The sequence below is a fragment of the Monodelphis domestica genome, chromosome 2, assembly GCF_027887165.1.
Source record: "Monodelphis domestica isolate mMonDom1 chromosome 2, mMonDom1.pri, whole genome shotgun sequence".
NCBI classification, from domain to species: Eukaryota; Metazoa; Chordata; class Mammalia; order Didelphimorphia; family Didelphidae; genus Monodelphis; species Monodelphis domestica.
Genome location: NC_077228.1, coordinates 522614182 through 522640725, shown reverse-complemented (window position 1 = coordinate 522640725; position 26544 = coordinate 522614182). Strand labels below are relative to the sequence as shown.

Here is a 26544-nt window from a genome sequence, read left to right as displayed (position 1 = left end):
AGGAGGGAGGGGATGGGAAATGTCCTAAAGGACCAGCAAGCTGAGCTGCCGGTGTGGCTTCTCCTCTACAGAATGCAGAAGTGACCAAGCAGGTCACTGTGATGAGGCAAGCCCAAGCTGACTTGCAGCGAGAAAAGAAAGAACTAGAGGAATCTTTCCATCGGGCTAGTGAGCAGGCCCAGCAAAAGGTGAGCTCCCAGAGAGTTGGGGGGGGGGGGTTCCAAGGAATGGGGACAGCACCTAATGAGATTCTCCAGGTACCTCCTAGACATACAGCTCCACTCGTGTGTCTGCTGTCCCAATAAACCTGCGATAATGAGAAACTGAGGCACCAAAGATCCAAGTTTGTCTATCTATTGGTAAGGCTAGTAGTTACCAAAAATAGAGGAATACAATCCATTACATTTCTATATCACAATCTATTCAGCCATTCCTCCCAATTATTACATTTGTATTCTTTCCAATTATTTTATCATTACTAACAAAGCTTCCATGAATATTTTCATACATACACAGCTTTTTACCCTCTCAATAATGCCCTTGGGGTCTATTCCTACTAATGGGATCCCTACATCATTAAGCATGAACAGTTTTATAGCTCTTAATGTATATTTTCCTACTGTTTTCTAAAAACTAATTAATAGCTGCTCTAGGGATGTAATATTAGGCCTATTTCTCCAGTTCCTATTAGCATTTAATTTAATCAACTTACCCCATCTGGTCAATATACATTACCGGGGTCATATTTAGCTAGATTTGTCCTTAGGCAGCAGAACACAATCTGTTGCCATGACCATACTTTTTCCAAAACCAAGCCTTTCCAGCTTAGTCATACCCAGTGGAACTTTTGCTCCAATGTCACAATCCCTCAGGAATGCAAGATTACCTCCATAGTATAATGAGTGTTAAAATAAGACTTTTGCAGAATATTTCTGCATTCTAAACCATTATTGTCCCACCAGAAACTATGTTTGGATTATGTGTATATTCAGGCTTAGATCTACTACTAGCCTTATACAGGTTGGGGGGGGGTCTCCAGATATCTAGCATATTTAACTTATCTAAGGTTCTATTCATCTCCGTAACTTCTTTCTTATTTATTTTTGGGTTGGATTCACTTAGTTCCAAGAGGGGAAAATTAAAGTCCCCCATTATTATTATTTTGTTATCTACTTCCATCTGTAACTCCCTTAGTTTTTCCTTTAATCTGGATGCTATAACTCTTGGTGCAAACAGGTCCAATATTTATAATGCATCATTATCCATAGCACCCTCCCAAAATAACATACCCTGTTCATCCCTTCCAATTATATCCATTTTAGTCCTAACTCTGTCAGAGATCATGACTACTATCTCCTCCTTCTAAGGATCAGTTGAGACAGAGCATATTCTGCTCCAGCTCCTCACCTACGCTCTATGTGTGTCTCTCATTTTCAGTGTTTCTTATAAACAAGTCAGATCCTGGTATTTGATCCTTTCTGCTATCCATCTTCTTCCCAAAAATCCTCTTATTCTCTCCCCTTGTCCTCCTCATTCCAAATTGACTCAACTTTCAAAAGTTCTCTCTCTCTCTCTCTCTCTCTCTCTCTCTCTCATCTCTTCCCATTTTCCTTTTAACTCTTATTCTATCCAACTTTCAAAAAAATTCCTTCCTTATCCCCCGAGCCATCTGCTCCTACTTCTTGATATGAGTTTAGTTCTAAAAATTCCTCCTCTATCTTGTCCTAAGAGTCCCTCCCTATCCCTTCATGCTCCCCCCACCTCGTAATATGTACTCTCCTCTAAGTATCTCTCCTTTCCCTCCCTTTACTTATCCCCTTGCTCGCCTTTCTCTTAACATACCCTTCCTTCTCTTAAGCCCTCAGTCCCTCTCTTATCCCATTCCCCCTACCCTCCTATTTTCCTGTACATTAAGATCTTTATCCTATAATAATGAATGTTGTTCTCTCTTTATCCCAGTTCTGATGAGAGTAGAGTTCTAGTACCCTAAGCCTTCCATCCCTTCATCCCCTTCTCCATGACAATTCTCCATTCATTCCTTCTCCATATGAAATAGTCATTTCACCCTACCTCCTCCTGGTCTAGTCCACTACTATTTCAGCTCATTCCATTTCATTCGTTTGAGCCTTGAGTCTTCCATCCATATACACCCTTTTAAAGTACCATGCAATGATGCCATTCCCAGAGACCATAGATGACATTTTCCCATATTGGAATCAAACAATTTGATCGTTCTGGTTGCTATGGTTAGTTTTTTTTTATTACTTTTGTATGTTTCTTATAGATCCAGTTTTCTGCTGAGTTCTGAGTCCCCTCCCCTCCCAGGAATAATTAAAACTCCTTTAGTTCATTAAACAGCCACTTTTAACCTTTTATAATTATGCTCATCTTTGCTGGATATGTTACTCTTGGTTGTAAGCCCAGTTCTTTTGCTCTACAAAATACTCTGTCCATGTCCTGTGTTCTTTTAGTGTTTTGACTGCTAAGTTTTATGTTATCCTGACTGTAGCTCCACAGTATTTAAATTGGTTTTCTTTTTCCTTATTGCATATAGTATTTTCTGCGTAACCTGGGAGCTATGGAACTTAGCAATAATATTCCTATGAATTTTCATTGTTGGGTCTCTTTGAGGTGGTGATTGGTGGATTCTTTCCATTTCTATTTTACCGTCTGAATCTAGAATTTCTGGGCAGTTTTCCTTGATGATTTCTTGGAGCATGGTGTGTAAACTTTTTTTTAATCATGATTTTCCAGGAGTCCAACTACTCTCATTATATTGTCTCTCCTTGACTTATAGTCTATGTCAGTTGTTTTTGTGATAAAATGTCTCATATTCTCTTCAATTATTCCATTCTTTTGATTTTGCATTATTATTTCTTGTTGTCTTAGGAAATCATTAGCTTCCCCTTGTCCATTTCTAGTTCTTAATAGCTTATTTTCCTCTGTGCATTTCTGTATCTCTTCCATTTGAGTGATCTTTCTTTCATAATTTTCTTGCATTGCTCTTATCTTTTCCAATTGTTCCTCAATCTCTCTCATTTGTTTTTTGAGATCTTTTTTAAATTCTTCCAAAAGCTCTATGTTACTTTGTGGCCATATATTATATTTCTTTGGTTTTTTTTGAAGTAGATGTTTTTACTTCACTGTCCTCTAAGTTTGTGCCAAGATCTTCTCTGCCCCAATAATAGATATCAATAGTTTAATTCTTTCTTTTGCTTGCTCATTTTTATTTTTTATTTTTTTATTTTAGCTGCCAGGCCAAGAGAGCTAACTATTGTTTGTTGTTGTTGTTGTTGTTGGAGGCCCAGGATTCCTAGTGTGTTGAAGTATGTTACCTCAGGTTTCAGAATTTTTTTTGTTTGTCTTTTCCTGGGTTCCATTTAGCTATTCCAGTTTTCATAATCTAGCTCAGATATACTCCTGGTCTCCCCCTCAAGCCCTAGGCCATGAATGATTTCAGGTGCCCCCTCTAAGATCAGTGTTATTATAGGGGGTGAGTGAAAATTCAGCCAGTGTTGTTTACTAAGGGAAGTGAGGTCTCAGTAAGGACAAGTAGATGGAAGTATGAATCAGAAAGACCTAGGATAAAGGGAAGCTTGCTCACTAGGAATGGAAATCCTAGAAAGCCCAGTGGAAATGATGGAATAGTGGCAGAGCCAGAGAAGGACATGAATGGGGTAAGATTAGGAAGGATAAGAACAAGGGAGAAGGGAGGCAGGAATGGGCAGAGTTTGCTTCTAGGTGGCCAACAATTAAGTAATACAGGGACAGGGAGAAAAAAAAGGTGACAGGAGTTTGTTAGTCATCAGGGTAAGAGTGGGTGATGAACAAATGATAATATTCAGGGTTCCAGGGTTGTTGTTAGGCAGATCATTGGGGCCTTAATGGGTGTTTGGACTCAGAAAATAGGGGTTGTTACAGCCGGATCCCCCCTGCATGGAGCATAAGGCCTTTCCTGATTCCAAACCCCACCTCCAGTGTCTAGCACAGGGCCTAATATCTGATATGTAACTCATCAATAAATGCTTGTTGAAGTGAATTGACCCAGAAGACCGAAGGCAGATCACCAAAGGCATCACACAACCTCAGAGACCTTGATAACACAGAAAAAGAAGTCTATCTCTTCTGCTTTGACCCTCATCTGAAGACATTACTGGGGTTAATTAGTTAATACTTCATCCTTATAACTCTGAAAGATTCCAGAAAATAAATGAAAATAAGTGCAAGTTAATGCCTTATAGTTGGGACTTCCATCTGTTCTTGAAATCGCAGGAAGGTCTCAGAGTCTGGGGTTAAATAAAGGACTGGAAGTAACCAAATGAATCAAAGAACCAACGAATCAATTAACATTCGGTGCCATCTCTGTCCCAGACTGTGTGATAGGCTCCTGGGAATCCAAGGAAAAAGAGTATAACAATCCCCATCCACAATGAGCTTGAGGAAATCAAAGGCCAGAGGAGGGGAAGGCTGTTCAGGTCTGAGAACAAACACTCCCAAAGCCTTAGGAGCCAGAGCTTCTTGTGGACAGTAGGATGTTCTGCCTCACTAGAGCAAAGTCTCTAGACTGGGGTCAAGAGAGCAGAAAAGGGGAGGATGGCCCTGGCTCATCTTACTGATGAATCAGAGACCGGAGACCTGGTAAGAGAGTATAGTTGTGTAATCAACAAGGAGGTCTAGCTGCTACCCCCAGCTCTGTCCTGCTCATCCTGAGAGAGCCTAGAACCTAGACCTAAAACACCTAGGAAGAACCCCAAATTCTCTCAGGCTCCCCTTTTAGAGGATAGACTTTGGAATGACTCAGTCTGAGACCCTCTTGCTGTTCCTTACAGACTCAAGAACAGATGGAGGTTGTAGAGAACTTAAAGCAAGAACTTTCCATCAGCAAACATGAGTTCCAAGTCCTCCAAGGCACTCTGGAGACTTCTGCCCAGGTAAACATGGTCTTCCTCCACTCTCTGTCCCTTTCAGTACCCTTCCCTTCTGAAACCGGGGCTGACGCTACTGCCATGACAGTAGCATCCAACCTCCCACCTCCAGCCCATCCAAGGTCTTGGACCTTGTGAGGTCCCCTAAGCCTCTAAGTGCTCATCTCTACAACTCGAGGGACGTTTTCTTTACCAATGACATCACGAGTCCAAAACAGAGAAGTTAAAAGAAAAATCCAGGTTGTGTGTCCAAGTGACATAAGTGTTCCCCTCTGCCCAAATGGCTTCTTCTACAGTCAGAGGCAAAGCGGAACATACAGCTTGAGGAACTAGAGAAGGAGCGAAGCAGCCTGGCAAAGATCGCATCCGAGAGGTATGAAGAAATCTCGACCCTGCGGGACCGCCTGGAACAATCACAGTCTGAATTAACCAATGCACAGGCAAGTAGGGAACGCGGCAGGCCTGAACCTGCATGAGGGGAACAGTAAGAGGGAGAGGAAGGGAGGAGGCCAAGGCTCCAGCAGAGGCCCGAGGCCATTCCTCGGGCCCATCACAGCCCCACGTAGAAGCGATAGCTCTCTGAAACTGGTGGATCACTTCCAAACCTGCCAGCATGCACCATGTATGATCCATGGGAATAAGTTGCAACAAGCTCTCTCCGAGGCTTTCTTATCATCAGTGAGACACATGCAATGGAAGAGCTTGGAAGTTCCCAGGATTTAGGGTTGGGATGGAGGATGAAGTTCATTAAGCAGCACCTTTTGCAGAACAGATTTTTCCTCCTTGAATGGAGCGGACCTGAGTACATGGGGACCAAATCCATGACCTCAGCTTCCTTGGCACTGAGATATCTAGCCAAGACCTCCACCAGTGGCACAGAGAAGGAGGGGGAAGCAGTCATGCTCCAAAGAAAAAAAGCATTGATTCTGGAGCCAGTGGATCCAGTTTCAAGTATTGCCACTGATGGCCTCAGTTTCCTTATCTGTAAAATAAAAGGGTTGGACTACATGGCCTCTGAGGTCCTTTCTAGGACCATGATTCGACCGTCGGGGGAGCCTCTCCCTTTGGGGATGCCCCCACTCCCTAGTGACGGCAGGTGCCACAACAGCCTCTCTTTGAATCACTGGCAGGAGTCAATACGCCAAGCCGCAAAGGACCAACGGAAGTCATTCCTCCTGGAAACAGGGCAAGAGGCTGAGAAGATGGTGAAAGACACACTGAACCAGCTCGAGGACCCCGTCCTCATCAGCTGTGCTGGCTCTGCAGGTACATCACTTCCCTCATCACTGGGCTCTCCCCAAGCTTCAGTAAGCCTTTTAGCTCCCAGGCCCCCCAGCCTGGGTGCTGCCCACCTGCTCTGGGTGCTTCACCCACTCTAGATATTTGGGGAGCCAAGGGATGTCAGGTCCCCTGGCTCCGCCTTCAGGATCTCACTTTGGCTTCTGGCTTCCAGATCACCTCCTTTTCAAGACCAATTCTGTTCTGAAATGCATCGAGCAAGTGGAGGAGGCCCAGAAACAGTACCTGAACAGCTCAGAGGGTGAGACAGGGGCTGGGCACAATTCCTGGCACAGGGAAAACCTGGGCATGTCCTAGAGACCCCTGAGGGTGTCCAAGGGAGGGAAAGGGTTGGATGGACTGAGCCACACTTGTATTCCAGATGTCAGTGGCTTGGTGCGGTCCATGGCCCTCTTGGCTCACTTGGTTAGCGACACCATGCTCCAGGGCAGTGCCACCTGTCTTACAGCATCCCTGGAGTCTGCAGAGAGTGAGTAGTGCTGGCTGGGCTGGGAAGGACGGGCACTGCCAGCCCTGCTTCTGGCCTGGGCTCACATTCAGAGGGAGTAACGTTTCCGGCTAATGACTCTGTATTCCTGCCTCCACAGTGCTGACAGATGTCTGTAAGGAGTGTGGAAGGGCATCCCTGCTCTATCTGTCTGCTCTAAAGGAAGAGGACAGCCTTGGGGAGGCAGATAGCACAGCCCTGAGGAGCAGCCTCAGCACCATCAAGGCCATTGGCGAGGTACCATTACCTAGGAATGACCCTCTTAGGCTCCTCCTGGGGCCCAGAGCCCGTCCTGGGGACGCCTCAACCTCCAGCTGTTCGGGGGTCCCTGTGGAAATGCCAGAGACATGTGAGACACAACCCCTGCCCTCAAGGGGCTCCCGTCTCTGGAAGAGGAGCTCAGAGCACTGGTGGGACTCCACACCCCCAGCTGCCAAGCCCGGCACTGGCACAGTCTTGCCGCATGACTTTCAAAAGCCATTTCACCTCTGAGAACCTCCATTGGCACTCACAGGAGACGCATTAGCTCATTCGTGTGTTCCCTCAGGAGGCTGTTTATTTTTAAGTACCTCTGAGGAACGCCGCCCTGTTCTAGACTTCAGGACTGCAGACACAAAGCCGAAGAGCCCCTCCGCCCACAGGCTTTTCCTCCTCCTGGCCCAGGGTCCAGGGACTCCCTTTTTAAGAAGATTTCGGTGACCCTCTTTATACCAAGATAATTGGCTTCCTTCATCATTCTGGTTTATTTTATGAATTTAAAAACATGGTCCTGAGAAAGGGGCCACAAGAGTCCCCCAACTGACAGCCAAGGAGTGTCTGTAACACACACGCAAAAGATACAGATCCCCCCATCCTAGCAGCCGCCACACAGACGCAGGCCCTTAACGACAGACTGCAAAGCCCAGCACAGTCTCCACCATGTCTCTCCTCTTCTCAGGGAACTCTAATGGCTCCCTACTGATCCTAAGACAAAAAAGAGACTCCCTGTTAGGCTTTTAAAGCCCTCACAGCCTGGCCCTTTCCTCCTCTCTGGCCTGCCCCTATTGCCCCCCCAAAATGGCCTTGCATTTGGGTATAGGTTTAATATTCTGTACATACCTGTTGTCTCCCCTTCGACAGAATGGGGGACTTGAACTCGCTCCATTTCTGTCTTATGGCCCGAGCTCACAGCCACTGTGGCATAGTATGCAATTAAGAAATACTTGGTGGCTTGACAAGTGGAGTAAAGGAGAATGAATAGTCAAAGATGGCGCAGGGAGACAGGAAAGACGATCTTACCATCACTAGAAATAAGACCGTTTAGAGGGGTATGTTTAGGGAGGGAAAAAATGAGTTCATTTGGGGGCATGTTGGGTCGGAGAACCGTCTACCCAGATGGAGGTATCCAGAGGCAGTTGGCGGTACAGGACTGGAGTTCAGAAGAGAAATTGGGGGGCCGGTTACATAGAATGTAGTTCACAGTCTCGCAGGGAACCTGACAGAGACATAACTAGACAATGCAAACTGGAACATGGAGGTGGTTTAGTGGCTAGAGGGCCAGACCTCGAGTTAGGAAGGTCTGAGTTCAAATCCAGCCTCAGACACTAGCGGTGTGACCCCTCTTCCTTACTCCAAGCTGTGTACTCCATCCGCTGCCAGCCTACCTTTGACGGGTTGCAAGCTAACAGGTGGATGAGTCAGAGGAGGTCCATGTGGCCCGTTCCCTTGAAGGGGATGAGTTTTTGGCTAGATGTTTTGGGGAGGGGGAGGTTGTAGGGCCTTCGGACAGAGAAACATGGCAAAGGCAGAAACGAGGCAGCCGGGTGTAGGGGTTACCCACAACTGCCACGCCTGGCAGATGGAAAGACAAGAATGACATCCCAACTGGTGACCGATAAAGAACGCATGAGCAAGAGCGTCCCTTCGCTTTCGGTCAGTCCTTTGCACGGCACCCTGAGAAGCATCAGAAGTCCCAGAGCTGCTCAAGGGAGGTTGGAGGCCCACAGGTTGGCAGAGACCCTTTTCTCAGTCACTGTGCTCTGGTTCCAGGAGCTCCGGCCCAGAGGCCTGGACATCCAGCAGGAGGAGCTGGGGGACTTGGTGGACAAGGAGATGGCGGCCACATCAGCTGCCATTGAAACAGCCACGGCCAGGATAGAGGTAAGTGGCACCTCGTGGCCAGGCTGGGGGGGTGGGGGGGGCTTCTCTACCACCTAAGTCAGGACCATGCGGCAGAAAGCACGAGGCTCTTGGCATGAGTCACCCAGAGGCAGCACAACCAGGAAAAGCCTAAGTGTAGGTCATAAAGGAGCCCTTTGGTGGAAAGGCCATGGTGCCCCCTTGGTATAGACGCCCAGGGGCCAGCCTGCCCCTGCTGGCAAAGACAATGGCCCGTGGCGGAGTGTGGACCGGAGGCGGGATGCTGTTTGTTACCGAGGAAGCCTTCTGCCGCAGCTGGCCCGGGCTCTCATCCGGATGCCCCGAGGCCTTGGTGGGGCATCCTTGGCAAGGGCCTGTCTGGGTCTGGGCTTCTCCGTGGTGGCCACGGGATAGGCTCAGAAGCTTGAAGAACACCTGCTCACCCCCTCCTTCCTCCTTTTTGTTAACGCACAGGAGATGCTCAGCAAGTCCCGAGCCGGAGACACGGGGGTCAAGCTGGAGGTGAACGAAAGGTCAGTGTGGATAGTCTGAGCCGGGGCAGCCAGCGCACACCCCTGCACACCCGGCAAAGGCTGTCCTGCTCCCTTTGCCCTCCTGCCCTTGTCTCAGGCCGGCACAGCTGGGAAGGCTCCAAGTGTGGCCCCAACGATGGGCCACCATCTGGCCGAGGACCGGCCTAGGTGGGCTTGGAGAGGTTCTCCCGCCATCTGGCCCCAGGAACGCTTGGAGAGAATCTGCAAAGATCCCTTGTTGGGGTTCCTGCAGAGGCCGGGCCAAGGAGCATCGTCGGAGGCTCCTTTGGGATGGGGCTGGGACCAGGGAGTCTCCTGTGCAGTAGCAGAGCACTTCTTAGGGGATTTGGCATGACACTGGAGGACAAGTAGGAAAAAACACCCCACCGCCAGGAAAGGGGGCCTTGGGTGGGCCAGCCCTGTGGCATCTAGCTTAATTTCAGGCCACTCTCAGGAAATCCAGGGATGTCCCGTAAGCACCATCTCCTCAGAGGGACCCTCCATCAAGAGGCTCAGTGGCCCGGCTTTTCCCCAAGGCCTTCGTCCTAATCCTTCTGGGGAAATCCGGCTCATTTCTAGTTCTTCCTTCTCTCTAACCAGCTGGTTGGGGGCAGCTGGGTAGCTCAGTGGATGGAGAGCCAGACCTAGAAATGGAGGTCCTGGGTTCAAATCTGACCTCAAACACTTCCCAGCTGGGTGACCCTGGGCAAGTCACTTGACCCCCATTGCCTAGCCCTTACCGCTCTTCTACCTTGGCACCAATATGCAGTATTGACTCCAAGACGGAAGGTGAGGGTTTAAAAAAAAACAAACAAACAGCTGGTTGCTTCTGTCTGAGGGGTAACTATTGCTGGGACTTTATTTTGCAGGATCCTCGGCTCCTGTACCAGCCTCATGCAAGCTATTCAGGTCCTTATTCTCGCCTCTAAGGAGCTTCAGAGGGAGATTGTGGAGAGTGGCCGGGTAAGGACAGGCACAGAGGGACCAGCCTGTGACTCCCTGGTTCCTCTGTTTGACGAGCCCAAGACTTAAGGAGGCTTAGTGGATAGGGATCAAATGCTCGGTCGCCAAGTCTTGACTTCTCCCTCAGCAGCATAGCTCATGTCTGTTCGCTCCTGTCCACTCATTTGGCCACCGTCCTGGGGCAAACACTCAAACTTCTCCCTTGGATTACGTCAGTAGCCTCCTAGCTGGTCTCCCTGCTTTCTAGCCTTTCCCCTTCCCAATCCGTCCTCCCAGACTGCCAAAATAATCTTCTAAAGCAGAAACTGACCCTGTCAGTCTTCTTCTCAAGAACCTTCCATGGCTCCCTAGTGCTGGACCTGGAGTCAGGAAGAACAGAGTTCAAATCTGGCCCCAGACTAGCTGTGTGACCCTGTCTGCCTCAGTTTCCTCATCTGTAAAATGGAAATAATAATAGCCTCCACCTCTGAGTTATGAGGATCAAATGAGATCATAGTTATGAAGCACTGAGCACAGTGCCTGGCACCTGGTAGGTGTCTTATAAAGGTGTTGTTATTATTACTAATCATTATTATAATTATTATTATTCTCCAGGGTGCGGCCTCCCCCAAAGAGTTCTATGCCAAGAATTCACGATGGACAGAAGGACTGATCTCTGCCTCCAAAGCTGTTGGCTGGGGCGCCACAGTTCTGGTGTAAGCAGCCACACCTCGAGGGTCCTCCGGTGCCCCAAGAGCATAGGAAACCCCCTCAGAACATTTCAGAATTTTGTCTGGAAAACGTTTTCCATGATTATGCGTGTAAAATCTGTCCGATTGCTTGCCATCTCAGGGAGGGCAGAGGGGCAGAAAAAGAGAGCGAATTCCGATCTCGAAACTTTTAAAAAATGTTTTAAAATGTGTTTTTACCTCTAATTGGGAAATAAAATCTTCTTGAAAGAAGAAAAAAACAATTTTGTGTGGCCTAGAGGAGTAGAACCCCGGCTAAAGAGTCTGGCAAGGCCACAAATAAGAGTGAGCAGAAGTTTTCTGCAGATGGTATCCTAGGAGGTGGCGTTTCCCAGGGAAGTTTTTGCTTCTTTGTCATCCCGTCCTTGTGGCTCTGAATGGAGTGCCCCAGAGGCTTCTGGGAATCTGATTCTAAGAGGCGGGCCTTCTTTTTCTTTCCTGCTCCTCAGGGATGCAGCTGATATGGTGTTTCAAGGGAAAGGAAAGTTTGAGGAGCTGATGGTATGTTCCCGGGAAATTGCAGCCAGCACAGCCCAGTTGGTGGCTGCTTCCAAGGTAGGATGCCCCAGGAGACCGAAGAGCTTGGGTGGGTGGGGAGGGTGCCGGCTCCCTTCTCTCTGTTTTCTTGGGGGTCCAGATGGGATTAAGTCAGATGTCCAGCTCTCTAAAGTCACTATGCAGAGCTCCTAGGGCAGCCTCCCCCCCGGAGCGCTTGCCTCTCTCTGCCTCGCTTGCAGCCCGAGCCCCTCTCGATTCTTCCGTCCCTTGACCTCTCACCTCCCGCCATGATGACGTTTCTCCCTCAGGGTCCTAGAGGTGCCTCAGACTGAGTGGCCTGTTGGCCCAGGGATCCCTGTGCGACCTCCGCATGAGCACCCCAGCCGGTGCCATCTTCTCTCAAGCATAGCCATGATAGGCTCCCTCAGAAGTGATCCTTTGCTTACCTCCGGGCTGGGCTGCCTGGCTTTTCTGTCCTCCTTGTAACGGGCTGCTGTTTCCTAACACTCCAGCAGATCGCACTGCCTAACTCCTCTCCTGGTCCCTCAGCTGACTTGCACAGTTAGAGCTTGTTAGTGGAGCGTCAGCTGCTTCCGCGATGATGTAGGGGGTGAATGTGTAGCCCGAGGTCAGGAAGGTTTCTCAGAAACGTGCGGCAGAGCCAACAGTGACCTCTCAACAGTCTGTCGGTGACTTTCCCAGCCCCTCCGCGGGCAAGAATGACCAGACCGCCCTCCTTGGGGCTGTGAGTCTGAACCTACTTTGGCGCCACTTAGGTCAAAGCAGACAAAGACAGCTCCAACCTGGCTCGGCTGCAACAGGCCTCTCGAGGGGTGAACCAGGCAACGGCAGCCGTGGTGGCGTCCACTATGGCAGGGAAGTCACAGATCGAGGACACAGGTAATCTCCCCCTCCCGCGCAGGTGGCCTGCCAATTCTCCTGGAGCTCCCTTTCCACAAACTCCTTTGCCTAACGCCGCTTTCTCTTATGTTTCATCTTCTCCGGCCCGCACTCCTCTCACCCACAGGTTGGACCACCAGCCGGGCAGGTTGGCTTCGTCACCATGATGGCAAGGCACCGGGCAGAATTTTCATAGATTGAAGGCCACCGCTATTCCCTCATTTTTAAATGGACCTCTGATTTCAGAGCACCAGGCCTGGAGTCAGAAAGACCCAAGTTCAGATCTGACCTCAGACACGTACTATCCGTGTGACCCTGGGCAAGTCACTTCATCCCAGTTTGCCTCCATTTCCTCATCTATAAAATGAGCTGAAGAAGGAAATGGCAAACTACCCCCTTATTTCTGCCAGGAACACCTCAAATGGGACCACAAAGAGTCAGACAGAATTGAAAACTAGTAAAAAACAACATGATTTCTTTAGTTTAAGGGAAACAGATTCATACCTGCTTCATAATAGTACATCCTTTAGAGAGTAGCCTGGGGCACTCAGAGGTTAAGTGACTTGCCCAGGATCACACAGTCAGGATGTATCAGACTAGAACACAGATCTTCCTGACTGTGAGGCCAATCCCCTATCCCTTAAGCCACATCACTCACCGAATCTACAGAAAGCCCCTTGGCAAAAGTTCCCAGGTGGTCCCTGGCCACTTTATGCCTCCATCATCCCTGGGCTGCTTTCTGGCAATGTTGGCATTGGCCATCCTTCTGGAGAGAGTTCCCCAGGGAGGGTCTGTGACACATCTTCTCATGTCCATCATTCCAGAAAGCATGGACTTCTCCAGTATGACGCTGACCCAGATCAAACGTCAAGAGATGGACTCCAAGGTATGAAGCTCAAATTACAAGTCTCCTTAGTCCCATGTTGTTTCTGTGACACCCTCCCCAAAGTCACTCTTAGATGGAGAAAGGCTACTGAGAAGCAGTAAGTGAGAAAAGTAGAGAATGTCTCTACTGTCTAAATGTTAGGAAAGTGAGGAGAAATCATGGCGCTGGTGCTTAGGAGGAGAGAGGCAGAGCCAATCAGTTAGTGACAAAAACTTAACCAGGACCCAGAAATTGACAGTGAGTCTAGACAAGATGATCTGGGGAATCTCCAGAGCACCATGGGCTGCTCTCCAGGAGAATGATGTTTTCATTCCTGCTTCCGGCATGTGTCCCCTCAGGGTCCCCGCTCCATAGTACCAGTCTTCCTGTTTTGTCAAGCGGGTTATTTTGTGGAGATGAGAAGTGCCTCCAGAGAGTCTTGCTGTGTCCACCCAGACACTGGGGTCTCCAAGATGGTTTCCAGAAGAGCATAAGCTCTGGCTGGTACCACCATATTAGAGCTCAAAGGAACAAGAGGCTGTTCTTTTTAAGGGCCAACCTAGCCAGTGCTAGAGATGCTCACTGCCAGGAGGCTGGCCCCTTGGTGACAGATTCTGTAGCCAGAGATTGATGGCTCTACAGGAGCAGCCACCAGGGCTACCACTAGCTTTACTTGCTGCTCAGGCTCCCAAGAAGTCCGGGAAGAGGCAGGAGAAAAAGGGAAACTCATGAGACTCCAAACTCACGACCTCAAAAGTTAAAGAGGTCAAGGGGGCACATGTAAGTGGTTCAATGGATAGAGCACAAGGCCTAGAGATGGGAGGCCCTGGGTGCAAATCTGACCTGAGATACTTCTTAGTTTGTGACCCTAGGCAAGTCACAACCCCCATTGCCTAGCCCTTACCATCCACAGTATTGATTCTAAGATAGAAGATAAGATTTTTTTTCAAAAATTAAAAGAATTGTTTCCCTTTTCTGGTATATTAGAAAAATAAAAATTAGGTTCTTTCTGTTGTTGTTTCCTTATTGTCGTTTCACAAAGCAGCCATGTCCAATGGAGAATCCCACTAATTTGGAAACAATAGTTTTGAAGGGTGAATGAAAGAGATAATGGTAATACAAGGGATCATAGGATCATGGATTTAGAGCTGAAAGGGGCCTCGAGGGTCCCCTTGTCCAACCCCCTCATTTTACAAATGAGAAACCGAGGCCCAGGGAGAGATGGTAAGGTAAAAAGGGATCTCTGAACCCAGGTTCTCTGACTCCAGAGGCAGTGTTGTTCCCACTCTGCCACCCTCATGCAAGAAGAAGAGGTCATGAAGAGAAGAGATAACCTAGGTACAGGAGAAAATGTTGGCTTTGGGGCCAGAGATACTGAGTTCAAATCCCTGCCCTGCCCTATTGCCTTTGTGACTAGGCAAGTCCCTTTACCTCCCTGGGCCTCAGTTTAATCATCTACAAATTGAGAGGTGTAGTCTAGATGGTCTTTGAGTTTCTCCTAAGCTCTAGATCCTGCAGTCCCATGAACATGGCCAGTCCTATGGTGTTATTTGTTTTTAATGCAGGAATTATGGCAAGGAAAAGGATTGAGAGTGGGCACTGAAGTGGGCTTTTTGAAAATGGAAAGGTAAAGAAATAGGCAGCAAAGAGGAATGGAGGAGACAACAATGCATCAGATCCAGATGAGGTAGTACCTGGGTCAGGGGTGAAGGAAAACTCCATTTATTCCCCCAACAGGTAAGAGTGTTGGAACTGGAAAATCAGCTGGAGAAGGAGCGGCAGAAGCTGGGCTACCTGCGCAAGAAGCATTATGAGCTTGCTGGTGTTGCGGAGGGTTGGGAAGACGGTAAGCGATCAGACCAGAATGGAAGAGGGAAAGATAGAGCCCCCTCCTCCCAGGGGCTGCCCTTGGAGGCTTAGCCAAGTCACTCAGAAGATGCAGAGGTTCAGAAAGTGGGGCTTGGATGCTGTCCACTGAGCAACCCCCTCCCTCCCCTTCAAGATGGTCTACCTGGCCCAGAAGCACTGAATTGCCTGGTGGCAATCTGTCCAGCCAAAAGAGGGAGATAAGAGCCAAAGACCAGCTAGGAAGTCAGAGCACCTGTACCCATAGTGGTAGACCCAGGCCTTGGGCATCTAACTGCCTGTAGCTGTGGTCATCGCTCAAAGCCCGGGGTCCACCCTGCTTTGTCACCACTGTGGCCAGGATCCCAGGGGCTGTTGGTCCCTATTGGAATGACCTAAGATGGAGCCTGCAAACATACTAGCCAAAGGGCCCTCTCAACCCTTAGGTGCTCATTTTCTTTGGACCTCAGTGCTGCTCCCGGGGCTGCAGGCGCAAGGTGCTTAAGAAATCTTGAGGTGCTTGATCTAGTGAAAAAGAATACTGGGCTTGAGGTCAGGAGAAACCTGGGCTCCAGGCCCCCCTGACATGTATTTGTTAGGCGTGTGGCCCCGTGCGTGACTAGGAGCCTCTGGTTCCTCATCTAGAATAGTTCATGATACTCCTAGTACACCTTCTTCCTGGGGAGGGTCACAGGGTGGAATGAGGCTGTAAATAAAACACTTTGGAAGCCCGAAAGTACAACAGGAACACCAGCTACTGTGTTGTCTGTGATTAGTGTTTTTAATTGTTTATTAGAGCCTGAAGCATCTCCATCTGCCGTGCCAGAAGCCGTGTCAGAGAAGGACTAGAGCCCAGCCATCACCCCAGACATCAGACTGTAAATCCTTATACTCGTCTGTGTGCTTGTCATGCCGCCGCTCCACTGCCCACCTGCCCATGCCACAGACTGACCACTTCCCCAGGGGTAGCTGGGTGGGGCCTTCCAAAGAGCCCCCAGCCCATGGGCCCTTCCTTCGATGTGAAGCACACCAAGTCTACCCTCATTTCCAACCAACTGCTGAGCTGCTGGCGGGCCATTGCTGTCCATCCTGCCCCCCTGGGAGTAGAGAGCTGCTGGAAGGGAGCTGGCAGTGGACACATCTCTGCCACATGACCCTCCTCATCTCCGTGCTTACTTGTAGAGCTCCTTTGTTGGACCTGGGTCAGAGGGCTGTGGCTGCAGAGAGGGGCTGACCAAGAGGCTTCATCAGTATCCTTTCCATTTCTTCTCAGTCATTTCCGTTTCATCATTTGCATAAACTGGGGAGCATCTGAGGTGGATTCCAAGCCAACACACACTCCTGGATCTGTCCACCAAGAAAAGAAGGGCCAGAGGGCCCTGGCGGAGAAGGCCAGGGCCGTGCATCGCCCCCTTCCTTCGGTAGCCTTGTGGATTCCCCACTGCTGCTTATGGTGGTTGGTTTTTCGTTCGGGGTTTGGAAGGTCAATTCATATAGCCAACTTTCCTCAAGGGAACCCCTCTGGAGCTCTTCCATCGCAAATGGGCCCCAATACCACAGTGGCTAAACAGTTACTGGTGCTGCTCAGGCTTTGACCTTGGTGCTCCACACCTGCCATATCACGGGCCTCTCCGTTGGGTATCCTGCTGGAGTACGGAACAGTCATGTCCACTCCCTGGGAAGGAGGCCAGTTGTTGAGTGGTGACCACTTCCTCCAAAGGGGAAAGCATGTAGAGTGCCTTGTGTTACTGTAGCTCAACCCCAGCTGACCCCCAGGATTCAACTTTACAAGTGTGGGGACCACAGGAAGAAGAGGGAAGGAGGGGTCCAGCCCAGGTCCTCAAGGAGCCATCCTCCATGACAACAACTCATGATCAGGTTCCAGAAACTCCATGTTGCCCTCCTTGGATGGAGATGACCCTTCCCTGGCCACCTCCATGCTGGCCTCTACCCTCCATACCTGACCAAGGCACCAAGAAAGAGGAAGGAAATCTCAGCTGCTTTCTCCAAAAGATCAGCTTTGTCATCGTCCCAAACTAAAGGTGGATAATGACCTTTTCCAACTAATTAAGAAGCCCAGAAGCCCTGGACAGAGAGGACCAAGCAAGCCATCCCCCAAAAAGGGGAGAAACTCACGTCTGGTGTCCACGGTTTCCATTCAATCTTACAGCACCCTGTGCTGTTTACAACTGACCACCCACAAATAGCAAACAACCTAGGAAGAAATGCTTGGAGCAATCATTGTTGGAAGTGACTGAATCTGGCTGCTGTTCCTTGCCCAGCATCCAACAATCTTCATGAATGGGAAAGAAAGAAGCAAGAGGATACCATAATTGGACCCCTACCCAAAGAGGCTTCTTAGAACATCTGGTTAGCTGTCCAAAAAAGGAGAGGAAAGGAGGTGGAATACTGGTTCCCTTGTTCCTTCAACAGTGCTTTCTCTCTTCTTATGGTGGGTAGAGGTGGCAAATATTAGCGGCCCCAGAAAGATAGTTAGCCAATGGCAAATGCTTCCACCCAAGTAGGCTCCACTACCCAAAATGCAAAGGGCTCTTGGATCCTGGGAGTAGCAACCAACAAGCTTCTGCTAAGACTCAGCCCAGAAGAACATACTAAGCCACATCATGATAGTGCTTGGAAATCCTGTTCAATCACTGTGAATCAATGGAAGGAGGGAAAGCCATAGGGACCACTCTTGTGGAGGTTCCCCTGTGCATTTTAAAAGTGGGGACGCTGTAGAAATTAGGAACTCAATCACTATCCCCAAAAGTAAGGTGTCAGCTATGAAAATGAAACAGTCCAACAATTAGTACTTTTGTGCTTGTCCAAAGACTCAAAGAGATTCTTTGCTTTGACACTGGTCAAGTGTGTGGGGCAGGATTTCACCGAGTTGTTTCTCCTCTTCCCAGTGTCCCTAGAAAATAGCCAGTCCAAACTTTCCTTGCTTTTAGTGGAAGCCACAGAGGGAATGGCTTTGGGCAGGGATCACCTCATCTACTGAACACCATCCCTCTACCAGTTAACTAAGGTCATTTTCAAAGCTCCTAGGAACTTTACTGAGTAGCAGTGGGGATTACATGAAGGGGCCAGCTTATAGAGTTAGGTTCATCTGGATTTATCCTGGGGAAGTAGCCACTAAAGTCAAACTATTTTCTAAAAGCTCCAAGTCCAAGGATGTCAGCCAGAGGAGAAGCATCCTGCTTACGCTAGGGATACGGTAAGAGCAGACAGTGCAACGCCTTTGAGGGGAATATCTAAAGTGAATTTCATCAAGTGGTATTAAATGGCTGAACCTGGCTAGTTGAACAAGGATATATGGCCCATGGGTAGGCATAGAGGTGCTCTTGGCATGGGAACTCATTGGTGTGATCAGGTTAGTGACCGATAAAAGACGCAACTCAGCCCAGTAGCGATTTGTAGATTCCTTTAGCATTTGCAGAGTGTGTGTGCTCACAAAACGGAGATGGTAGAAGGAAGTGCTTTCGTGGCCATTTGGGGTTGATCAATAACTCTTGCTGCAATAACTTTTAAGCAAAGACACATTTTCTAGATTAGACTAGATCCTGATTATTCTGCTCAGATTTCCCAGGTCTCCATCTGAAATATGTAGTTGGGTCTATGACTTCAGAAGTGGCCACACGCTGACCTGAGCTTCTCTTTGGGGAATTGTTTCTGCTACCAAACTGAGCACTTGGCTTCCAAGGGATCACTATCATGTAGGTCATGCCAGTTGCCTTTGGCCTTTACAACACCTAGCCCAGAGAAACCATTACCTCCTGGCCAGCACCTAAACACACGGGAGCCCAGTGTCTCTACCACTGCCCTGGTCCGCCATGCATGCTTTGTTACCATTACCTTTCCGAATCAATCAGAGGAGCCTTGCTGCTGATTAACCCCCGCACTGGCCTTCCAGCGGAGGCGTCTCTGGCCCGGGTTCCAAGCCCCCTACAGCCTGCACTGCCTGTAGCAGAGAAAATGATATAACACTATGGGTCTGCCAGATTCTTTGTCTCTCACACAGACTCAGCAAATCTTTCCAGCTATTTGCTGAGGACTTCCGTTATTTCCCAGGTCCAAACCAACTATAATACCACCAACCCACTGATGTGGTGTGCTGCCTTTCACCCAGGAGCCAAAGCAATACAAATCTATTGGTTACTGCTGGGCCCAGTGCTGTGAGCAGTGTATCCATCTTCGTGTCCAGACCCATTGTCTTTCAGGTGACCCTTAACTACCTCAGGTTTGAAGGCCCTAAATTAAGCTGGTTACTACTCACAGGGACAAACCGAGGGAGTTCAGATAGATCTTGGTGATAACTCAACTTTTGTCTCAATCCTATAACTTTTTCTTGTCTATTTTGATTTGGGGGAGGTGGGATTTTTTTTCTCCTTTCTATTTTTTAACCTTTATCCAGATGTCCTTTAGAAGTATTCCTGTAAATTAAGTTGACTTATCACTCTGAGTGCCTACCTTCCCAGGGCAGGTGGCCACTGGCATTTGGTTTCTTTCCAACAAGACTTTTGATTATTATAGTATTAAGATATTCCTTTGTATAATATGTTGAATGTGTGTTTTCAATTTTTAAAATAAATATTTCAACCCACCAGGAAAGTACCTTCATCTTTTTTCTCAGGGGTAAGAATGGGCCGCCTTTCTCCAAAGGGTAGCCAGAAAACACTTGACCAAGGACAGGATGCATCTAATGACAATTTCTAAATGGGCAGTGGAGAAACTGCTCTACTATATAAAAGCTCAAAACTAGCAGTTAAAATACAAAAATGTTCATAGAAAGAACCAGCAATTTATAGACTAATGGTGTCCAAGAAAATGATCTGTTCACATAAGGAAACCTAGGGACTAGAGGAAGAAAGTGCTGTCAATTCGAGATGCGAATAAATGAAGGTAGAAACAAGTGATGCTGTTGTGACAGTATAAGACAAACCAACCAGCCAAAGGGAGGGAAGATAAAAGTTCACGAAAGATCACAAACCTGGCAGAGAGGTGGGTTGTGGAATGTGGTGTGGAAGTGATGGACTTCAACACCCCAATATCAGCTGCAATTTTCACAAAAAGCATGGCAGCTTATCACTTTGTAAATTAACTTAAGGATAATTTCATTCTTCAAAAAATGAGAGACAATTCAAATCTGGCCTCAGATACTTCCCAGTTGTATGACGCTGGGCAAGTCACTTGACCCCCATTGCCTAGCCCTTACCACTCTTCTGCCTTAGAACCAATACACAATATTGATTCCATGATGGAAGGTAAGGGTTTTAAAAAAAATGAGAAACAATGATAAAGAGAACTGTGGTTTCAAACCTAATTCTGACCAATGCGGAAGAACCAGTTGCTAGAGTTTTGTGATCAATTAAACAAGTATATAAATTCTTTTAAGGGCAGCTTTCTGTGGGGTAGTCCAGTCTCCCACAGGGGATGGGGTCTTGGAGGTGTGATGGTGTCGGCAGAATGATGGATGGAACACAGCTTTCTATTCAACCCACAGTACAGGTTTCACAGCATATATTGCTTCACGTTGGCTGAGGCTTAGCTTTATTTTATACCCTCATGATCACACATCTACTTGGCACACAATTTCATTCTCAACATACATGTTTCCACAGAACCTAACAACAGACACAAAGCCTAAGGAGATAGTCAACAAAACATTGTTGCTAAGTACAGGGTCAGAGGGTAGAGTCAACATGACACAGATTTGCCAGAAGTTTTTATGCCTAGAAAAGGGGGTCCTATCTAAATGGGTATATAAGAATCCTTAGGTTTAATTTTGTAAGTGGGATCTCCTGGTAATATTCTGGGGGGACAGAGTGGGACCTCTGTCTTAACCCTGAAAACATGTTGCTCTCATCTATTTTTCCTGTGCATAATCACAACAATTCCAATAATAAGGGGATGTTAATAAGGAAAGTCACTTAGGGGGGTTTCAGTGGATGTTTCCATCCTTCCTGGGGGCTGCTTTTCAGTCCCTGGTTTCCATGTATGACCATGTCAAATAGCATGGTCTTTGATGGCTCCCAGCAGCAGCTATGTGATTTACCTAAGGTCATCCAGCCAGTCAATCACAAAGCCTCCAAGGAGGACTAGCACTTCTGGTATGAGGGCTTGCTAAGCCCTTTTGTAACAAGGGAATCACTTTAAAAGACTGATATATATTAATTTAAGGTCGCCAAGGAATCAGCTATGTAATTCCTAAATGAAAAACTCAAGTCAGCCGTCAGCCTTTTTTGGAGTTTAATTACAATAGGAGTAAGAAAGGAATTAGAGATAGAGAGAGAGAAAAAGGGAGAGAAGGGAATAGGGCTTAAATACCCCTTCTGTTTAGGCTGGGCCAAAAGGCCCAAGCCCTTAGATAGCTGGGGCAAAGAAAAGAGATCAGTCCCTATTACTCACGTGTCCAAAATGGAGAAACAGTCTCAGAGGCCCCCACCTGTTCTATGCTTAAGCATAGGTCAAAGTCCTTTCCATTGTTCAGCAAAGGGTTTCTGCCCTAAAGTAATCTTAAGAAGGGAAGAGAAGGAACCTCCCATGCCAATGGGGTTCCCATTCCAATAGACTATCAGTAAGAAATTTTCCAAGTATGAAATATCCCAATGGTGAAATTTCCAACATTTATAAGTCTAAGGAAATTTGAGGTTTACACTTTTCAGGACTGATTTCCTCCTTTAGTGTCCACCAGCCACCTAGCTTCCTTCAGAGCAAGCCTTCTCAGAGCCCACAGGAACCACACTGACCAACTCTCCACCTCCCCTGGAGTCTTCAGACCCCCTATCTTTAAGGAAACCATCCAAGTTCCTCCCCTCAGTTCTCCCATCTACCAATCACTGTTCATCAATTTCCCTGTGCCAATGGAGGCTCTAGCTTAACCCAGGACCGCCCAGAGGTTTCTGGCTTTTGCACATGTCTGTTGAAGGTCATATTTTCAAATGATTAAATCTTTACTCCTTTGCTACAGCCCTTTCTAAATCCTGTTAACCTGAGTAGGGTAGAGATTGGAATAATTAAATTTTGATCTAGGCTGCAGCCCTTACTCAATCCTATTAGGACTGAATAGGGTGGAGATTTATTCCAAGTATCTCCATTGTATCAATTCTAAAATCAATCAAGACTCAAAGAAATTCCTGTTCTATGCTTAAGCATAGGTCAAAGTCCTTTCCATTGTTCAGCAAAGGGTTTCTGTCCTAAAGTAATCTTAAGAAGGGAAGAGAAGGAACCTCCCATGCCAATGGGGTTCCCATTCCAATAGACTATCAGTAAGAAATTTTCCAAGTATGAAATATCCCAATGGTGAAATTTCCAACATTTATAAGTCTAAGGAAATTTGAGGTTTACACTTTTCAGGACTGATTTCCTCCTTTAGTGTCCACCAGCCACCTAGCTCTTACCTATGACTCCAAGATGCTGTATGCAAGCTTGCACAGTGGCTGCACCCCTGGTACACCATCTTGGCAGATGAGCTAAATCAGGCTGAGGGTAACTGACGGCCTCAAACCAACCAGTGAAGTATGGGGTGTCTACCCAGACAGCTACTGATAGCAGCTCAGGGCAAAGGGGAAAAACCAACTGGCTAAAGAAGTAGCAACTCTTTGCCTAATTTCATGAAGGCTCACCACTGCCCACAGTGATTTAGTTCCTTTCTCTAGCTTAACTGCCAAGCATTCAAACTCTCCTGCAGAGAGCATAATTCCGATGGGTTGTGATGTTGTTCAAATGCCAAACATACATTTGCCTAAAAGACTATTTTGCAGAGAACTCATACAAGGTCAGTGTTCGTACAGAGGTCAGAAGAAGCAATACAAGGACATTAAATATCTCTCTGAAGAACTTTGGTGTTGAATGAGGGGCAGGGGAGACACTGGCCCAGGACCACTCAGTAAGCCATGCCCCCACCAAAGAAGGCACTGTGCTCTGTGAGCAAAGCAGAATTGTCGTAGCTCAAAAGATATACGGGATGCTCCAATTTAGAGCCATCTTCATCCCAAAAGTTCATTTGAGCTATATTCGCCCAATCTGTGGTACAATCTATTGAGCCCATATGATGAGCTCATGCAGAATGATCAAGTGTGAAGGACAACAACCAAGCAGCCCCTACTTCTAGGCATAAAGGACCCATTAGGACATCCTTGGGTGTTTGCATAGAGAATATTGAACACACAGTTTAATGTGCCCAGAACAGAGTTTGGGTTTCATTTGAGCAATTAGTAATATAGTTATTCTAGGGAATATTAATATCAATAATTAATTTTAAATTATTTAATTAATGATGTTATTTTAATTATTATTAAAACAATAAAATATTCCATTATATTAAAAAAGAGGGATTACAGGGAGGGGAGGGGAAACCAGAGAAGCTGGGAGTATGGGTCGATACACAATTGGAGTTGTGGAGATGTGAGTAATTTGAAGAAGTGTCTTGGGTGCAGGGTCCTGGACCCTTGGGACTGAATCCGAGTGAAGATGCAGACTGGGGCTTGGGCATGAGTCTGAAATTAAGGCATGGCAAACCCCACACAGCAAACAGTGATGACATGGTGCTGCATCTGACCAGGCCAGTTGTGAGCCCCGAGTACTCAGCACAAAGACAAAAAGAGCACCCACAGGGTTGCAAATGGACCTTGAGCCACAGAATGAAGTTGGCTACATGCCACAGAAGGGAAAGTCAAAATGGTAGGTGACTAGTCAAAATCCCAAATGATATCGACAGGCTCAAACAATGGGCCAAAAATAATTAAATTTAATCTAATCAAGGTAAAATTTGCCACTTGGGTTGATATAAATTAACTGTGTAAATACAGAGTGGTAGAATCAATAGTTCATGAGAAAATGATCTGAGAGGATGCAACAAGGTAGTTCAGTGGATAGAGAGCCAGACCTAGAGCCAAAAGGTCCTAGATTAAAAAATCTGGCCTCAGATACTTCCTAGCTGTGTGACCCTGGGCAAGTCACTTAACCCCATTGCCTACCTCTTACTGCTCTTCTGCCTTAGAACCAGTATTGATTCTAAGACAGAAGATAAGCATTTTTTTAAACCCTCCCCTTCCGTCTCAGAATCAATACTGTGTATGGTTCTAAGGCAGAAAAGGGGTAAGGAAGGGCTAGGCAATGGGGGTCAAGTGACTTGCCCAGGGTCACACAGCTAGGAAGTGACTGAGGTTAGATTTGAACCTAGGACAACCCATCTCTATGCGTGGTCCTCAATCCACTGAGCCACCTAGTTGCCCCTCCCATTTCTTTTTTAGCTTGATATGACTGGACTCGATGTCTTCGGAGGTTCCTTCTACCTCTAAGAATCTGCCCTAAAATTATAGACTAAGTCCAAGCTGTCCTTCAGAGGGAGTTAACCCAATATGATACTAAGATACATGGCCGTCTGCTCTGAAGGCACAAGACAGCTCATAGCAAAGCCCAACATGAATCAGAGAGCAGCCAGCAAGCCCCAAACAACCAACAAAGAGACAAATGAGCCAGAAAATCAGCAAGAGGGAAATAGATCCTGAGCCAACCCGATCATTGACTTTCAATATATTTTGCTTGCCTGGAGTGGTATTTAAAATATGTGCCTTTATTTGGCTATAGAGACCCAAAGATCTCATAGGAATATATAGCATTGGAAGCAGGGATCCCCCATCAGCTTCCAAGATTTTGTGGGAAATCAGGGCTCTGCTGATGGCTGTTTGTATGGCCTTGGGCAAGTCACTTTCCATCTCTGGACCTCCATTTAGTCATCTCTGAAATAAAGTTGTCAAAGAAGGAGATCAGGAGGTCTTAACCTGAGATCCATGAACTTCCTTTTTCCCCTTAATATTTTGCCATTTCAACTAAATTGGTTTCCTTTGCAACCCTATGTATTTAAGTATTTGAAAATCTGCTTCTGAGATCCGATCTACAGTGGCCAGCAGACTGCCAAAAGGGCCCAAAGAAAGGTGAAGACCCCCCTAGGCTAGATGATATCCAAGATCGCCTGAAGCTCTAAATCCTATAAGCCTATGAACAAAAAGGAAACTTCAGTCCAAAGCTCTAACCTTTCAGTTATGATCACTGAAGTCTCAGCTCAACGTGACTGCAAACCACCTCAAAGATCTATTTGACAGGCCGATTGGTTGGTTTGGTAGAACGATGGGCAGCCGGCCAAACCTGAACACAGGCAGCAATAATAAACCAGTTGCCTTCGGACCCATCAGAGATGACACAATGGGACATCAATGGATCGGTGATAAATTGTACCATTTTCCTCCATTAATCTTGGACAAACTCCAACTTTAAGACTTGGGAAGGGGGCAGCTGGGTGGCTCAGTGGATGGAGAGTCAGGCCTAGAGATAGGAGGTCCTAGGTTCAAGTCTGACTTCAGACACTTCCCAGATGAGTGACCCTGGGCAAGTCACTTGACCCCCATTGCCCAGCCCTTACTGCTCTTCTGACTTGGAACCAATACACAGTATTGATTCCAAGATGGAAGGTGAGGGTGAAAGAAAGAAAGAAAGAAAGAAAGAAAGAAAGAAAGAAAGAAAGAAAGAAAGAAAGAAAGAAAGAAAGAAAGAAAGAAAGAAAGAAAGAAAGAAAGAAAGAAAGAAAGAAAGAAAGAAAGAAAGAAAGAAAGAAAGAAAGAAAGAAAGAAAGAAAGAAAGAAAGAAAAAGACTTGGGAAGAAGCTATGGAGATATTTCTTTAGCTCTGACATCAACTAGTATCATATACCATTTCTTCCACTCAATTTCACCTTGTATGCCTCTTCTCTGTCTAGAAATAAATCCATGTGATCTATATAGTGGAAAGACCTCTGAGAGAATGATGACTCAAATCTTGGTTCTGCTCCTTACTAGCTGAGAGACCTTAGGCAAACCATTTTACTTCCATGGATCTATTTTCTTATCTGTAAGATGACAGGATTGGACTAGACAATATCTCCAGCATCCTCCTCCTCTACCAAGCCTCATGGGCTCATATGGCCTAGACAGTCTTGAGAATCTCTAGTCTAGCTAAGCCAGAAGAGAGCCTCATCACCACGTTTGCCAGAGGGGGATGAATCTTTTGGGTAAGGCAACTCTTTTTTTTGTTTTGTTTTGTTTTTTAAACCCTCACCTTCTGTCTTAGAATCAATACTGTGTATTGAAATCAATACTGTGTATTGGTTTTAAGGCAGAAGGGCTACAGCAATAGGGGTGAAGTGACTTGCCCAGGGTCACACAGCTGGGAGGTGTCTGAGGTCAGATTTGAACCCAGGACCTCCCATCTCTGGGCCTGGCTCTCAATCCACTGAGCCATCCAGCTGCCCCTTGGGTAAGGCAACTCTTGAAAGTAGGGGTTTCAACAGTTGCTGAAGGAGGAGCCCCCTACTGCATGAAACCATGGATGCCAGCAATGTTGAACA

At 47.1% G+C, this 26544-nt stretch overlaps 1 protein-coding gene across 7 annotated transcripts in view; it reads left to right on the top strand.

The window, feature by feature from the left end:
• Positions 1-19772, top strand: part of HIP1 (huntingtin interacting protein 1) — a 121978-nt gene extending 102206 nt beyond the window's left edge. For 2 of the 7 annotated variants that reach the window (XM_007486000.3, XM_007486001.3), the window contains exons 16-31: positions 72-188; positions 4830-4931; positions 5222-5365; positions 6056-6191; positions 6379-6465; positions 6586-6693; positions 6812-6948; positions 8740-8850; positions 9304-9362; positions 10232-10325; positions 10920-11020; positions 11503-11608; positions 12328-12451; positions 13276-13337; positions 15054-15162; positions 15958-19772. In XM_007486000.3, coding sequence (XP_007486062.2) covers positions 72-188; positions 4830-4931; positions 5222-5365; positions 6056-6191; positions 6379-6465; positions 6586-6693; positions 6812-6948; positions 8740-8850; positions 9304-9362; positions 10232-10325; positions 10920-11020; positions 11503-11608; positions 12328-12451; positions 13276-13337; positions 15054-15162; positions 15958-16010 — 1650 coding nt within the window. In that variant the 3' untranslated portion in view covers positions 16011-19772. Of the gene's footprint in view, positions 1-71; positions 189-4829; positions 4932-5221; positions 5366-6055; positions 6192-6378; positions 6466-6585; positions 6694-6811; positions 6949-8739; positions 8851-9303; positions 9363-10231; positions 10326-10919; positions 11021-11502; positions 11609-11859; positions 12452-13275; positions 13338-15053; positions 15163-15957 lie in introns of those variants that run through there. The other 5 variants (XM_016429401.2, XR_008916866.1, XR_008916865.1 and 2 more) reach the window with 5 other exon arrangements.
• The last annotated feature ends 6772 nt before the right edge of the window (positions 19773-26544 follow it).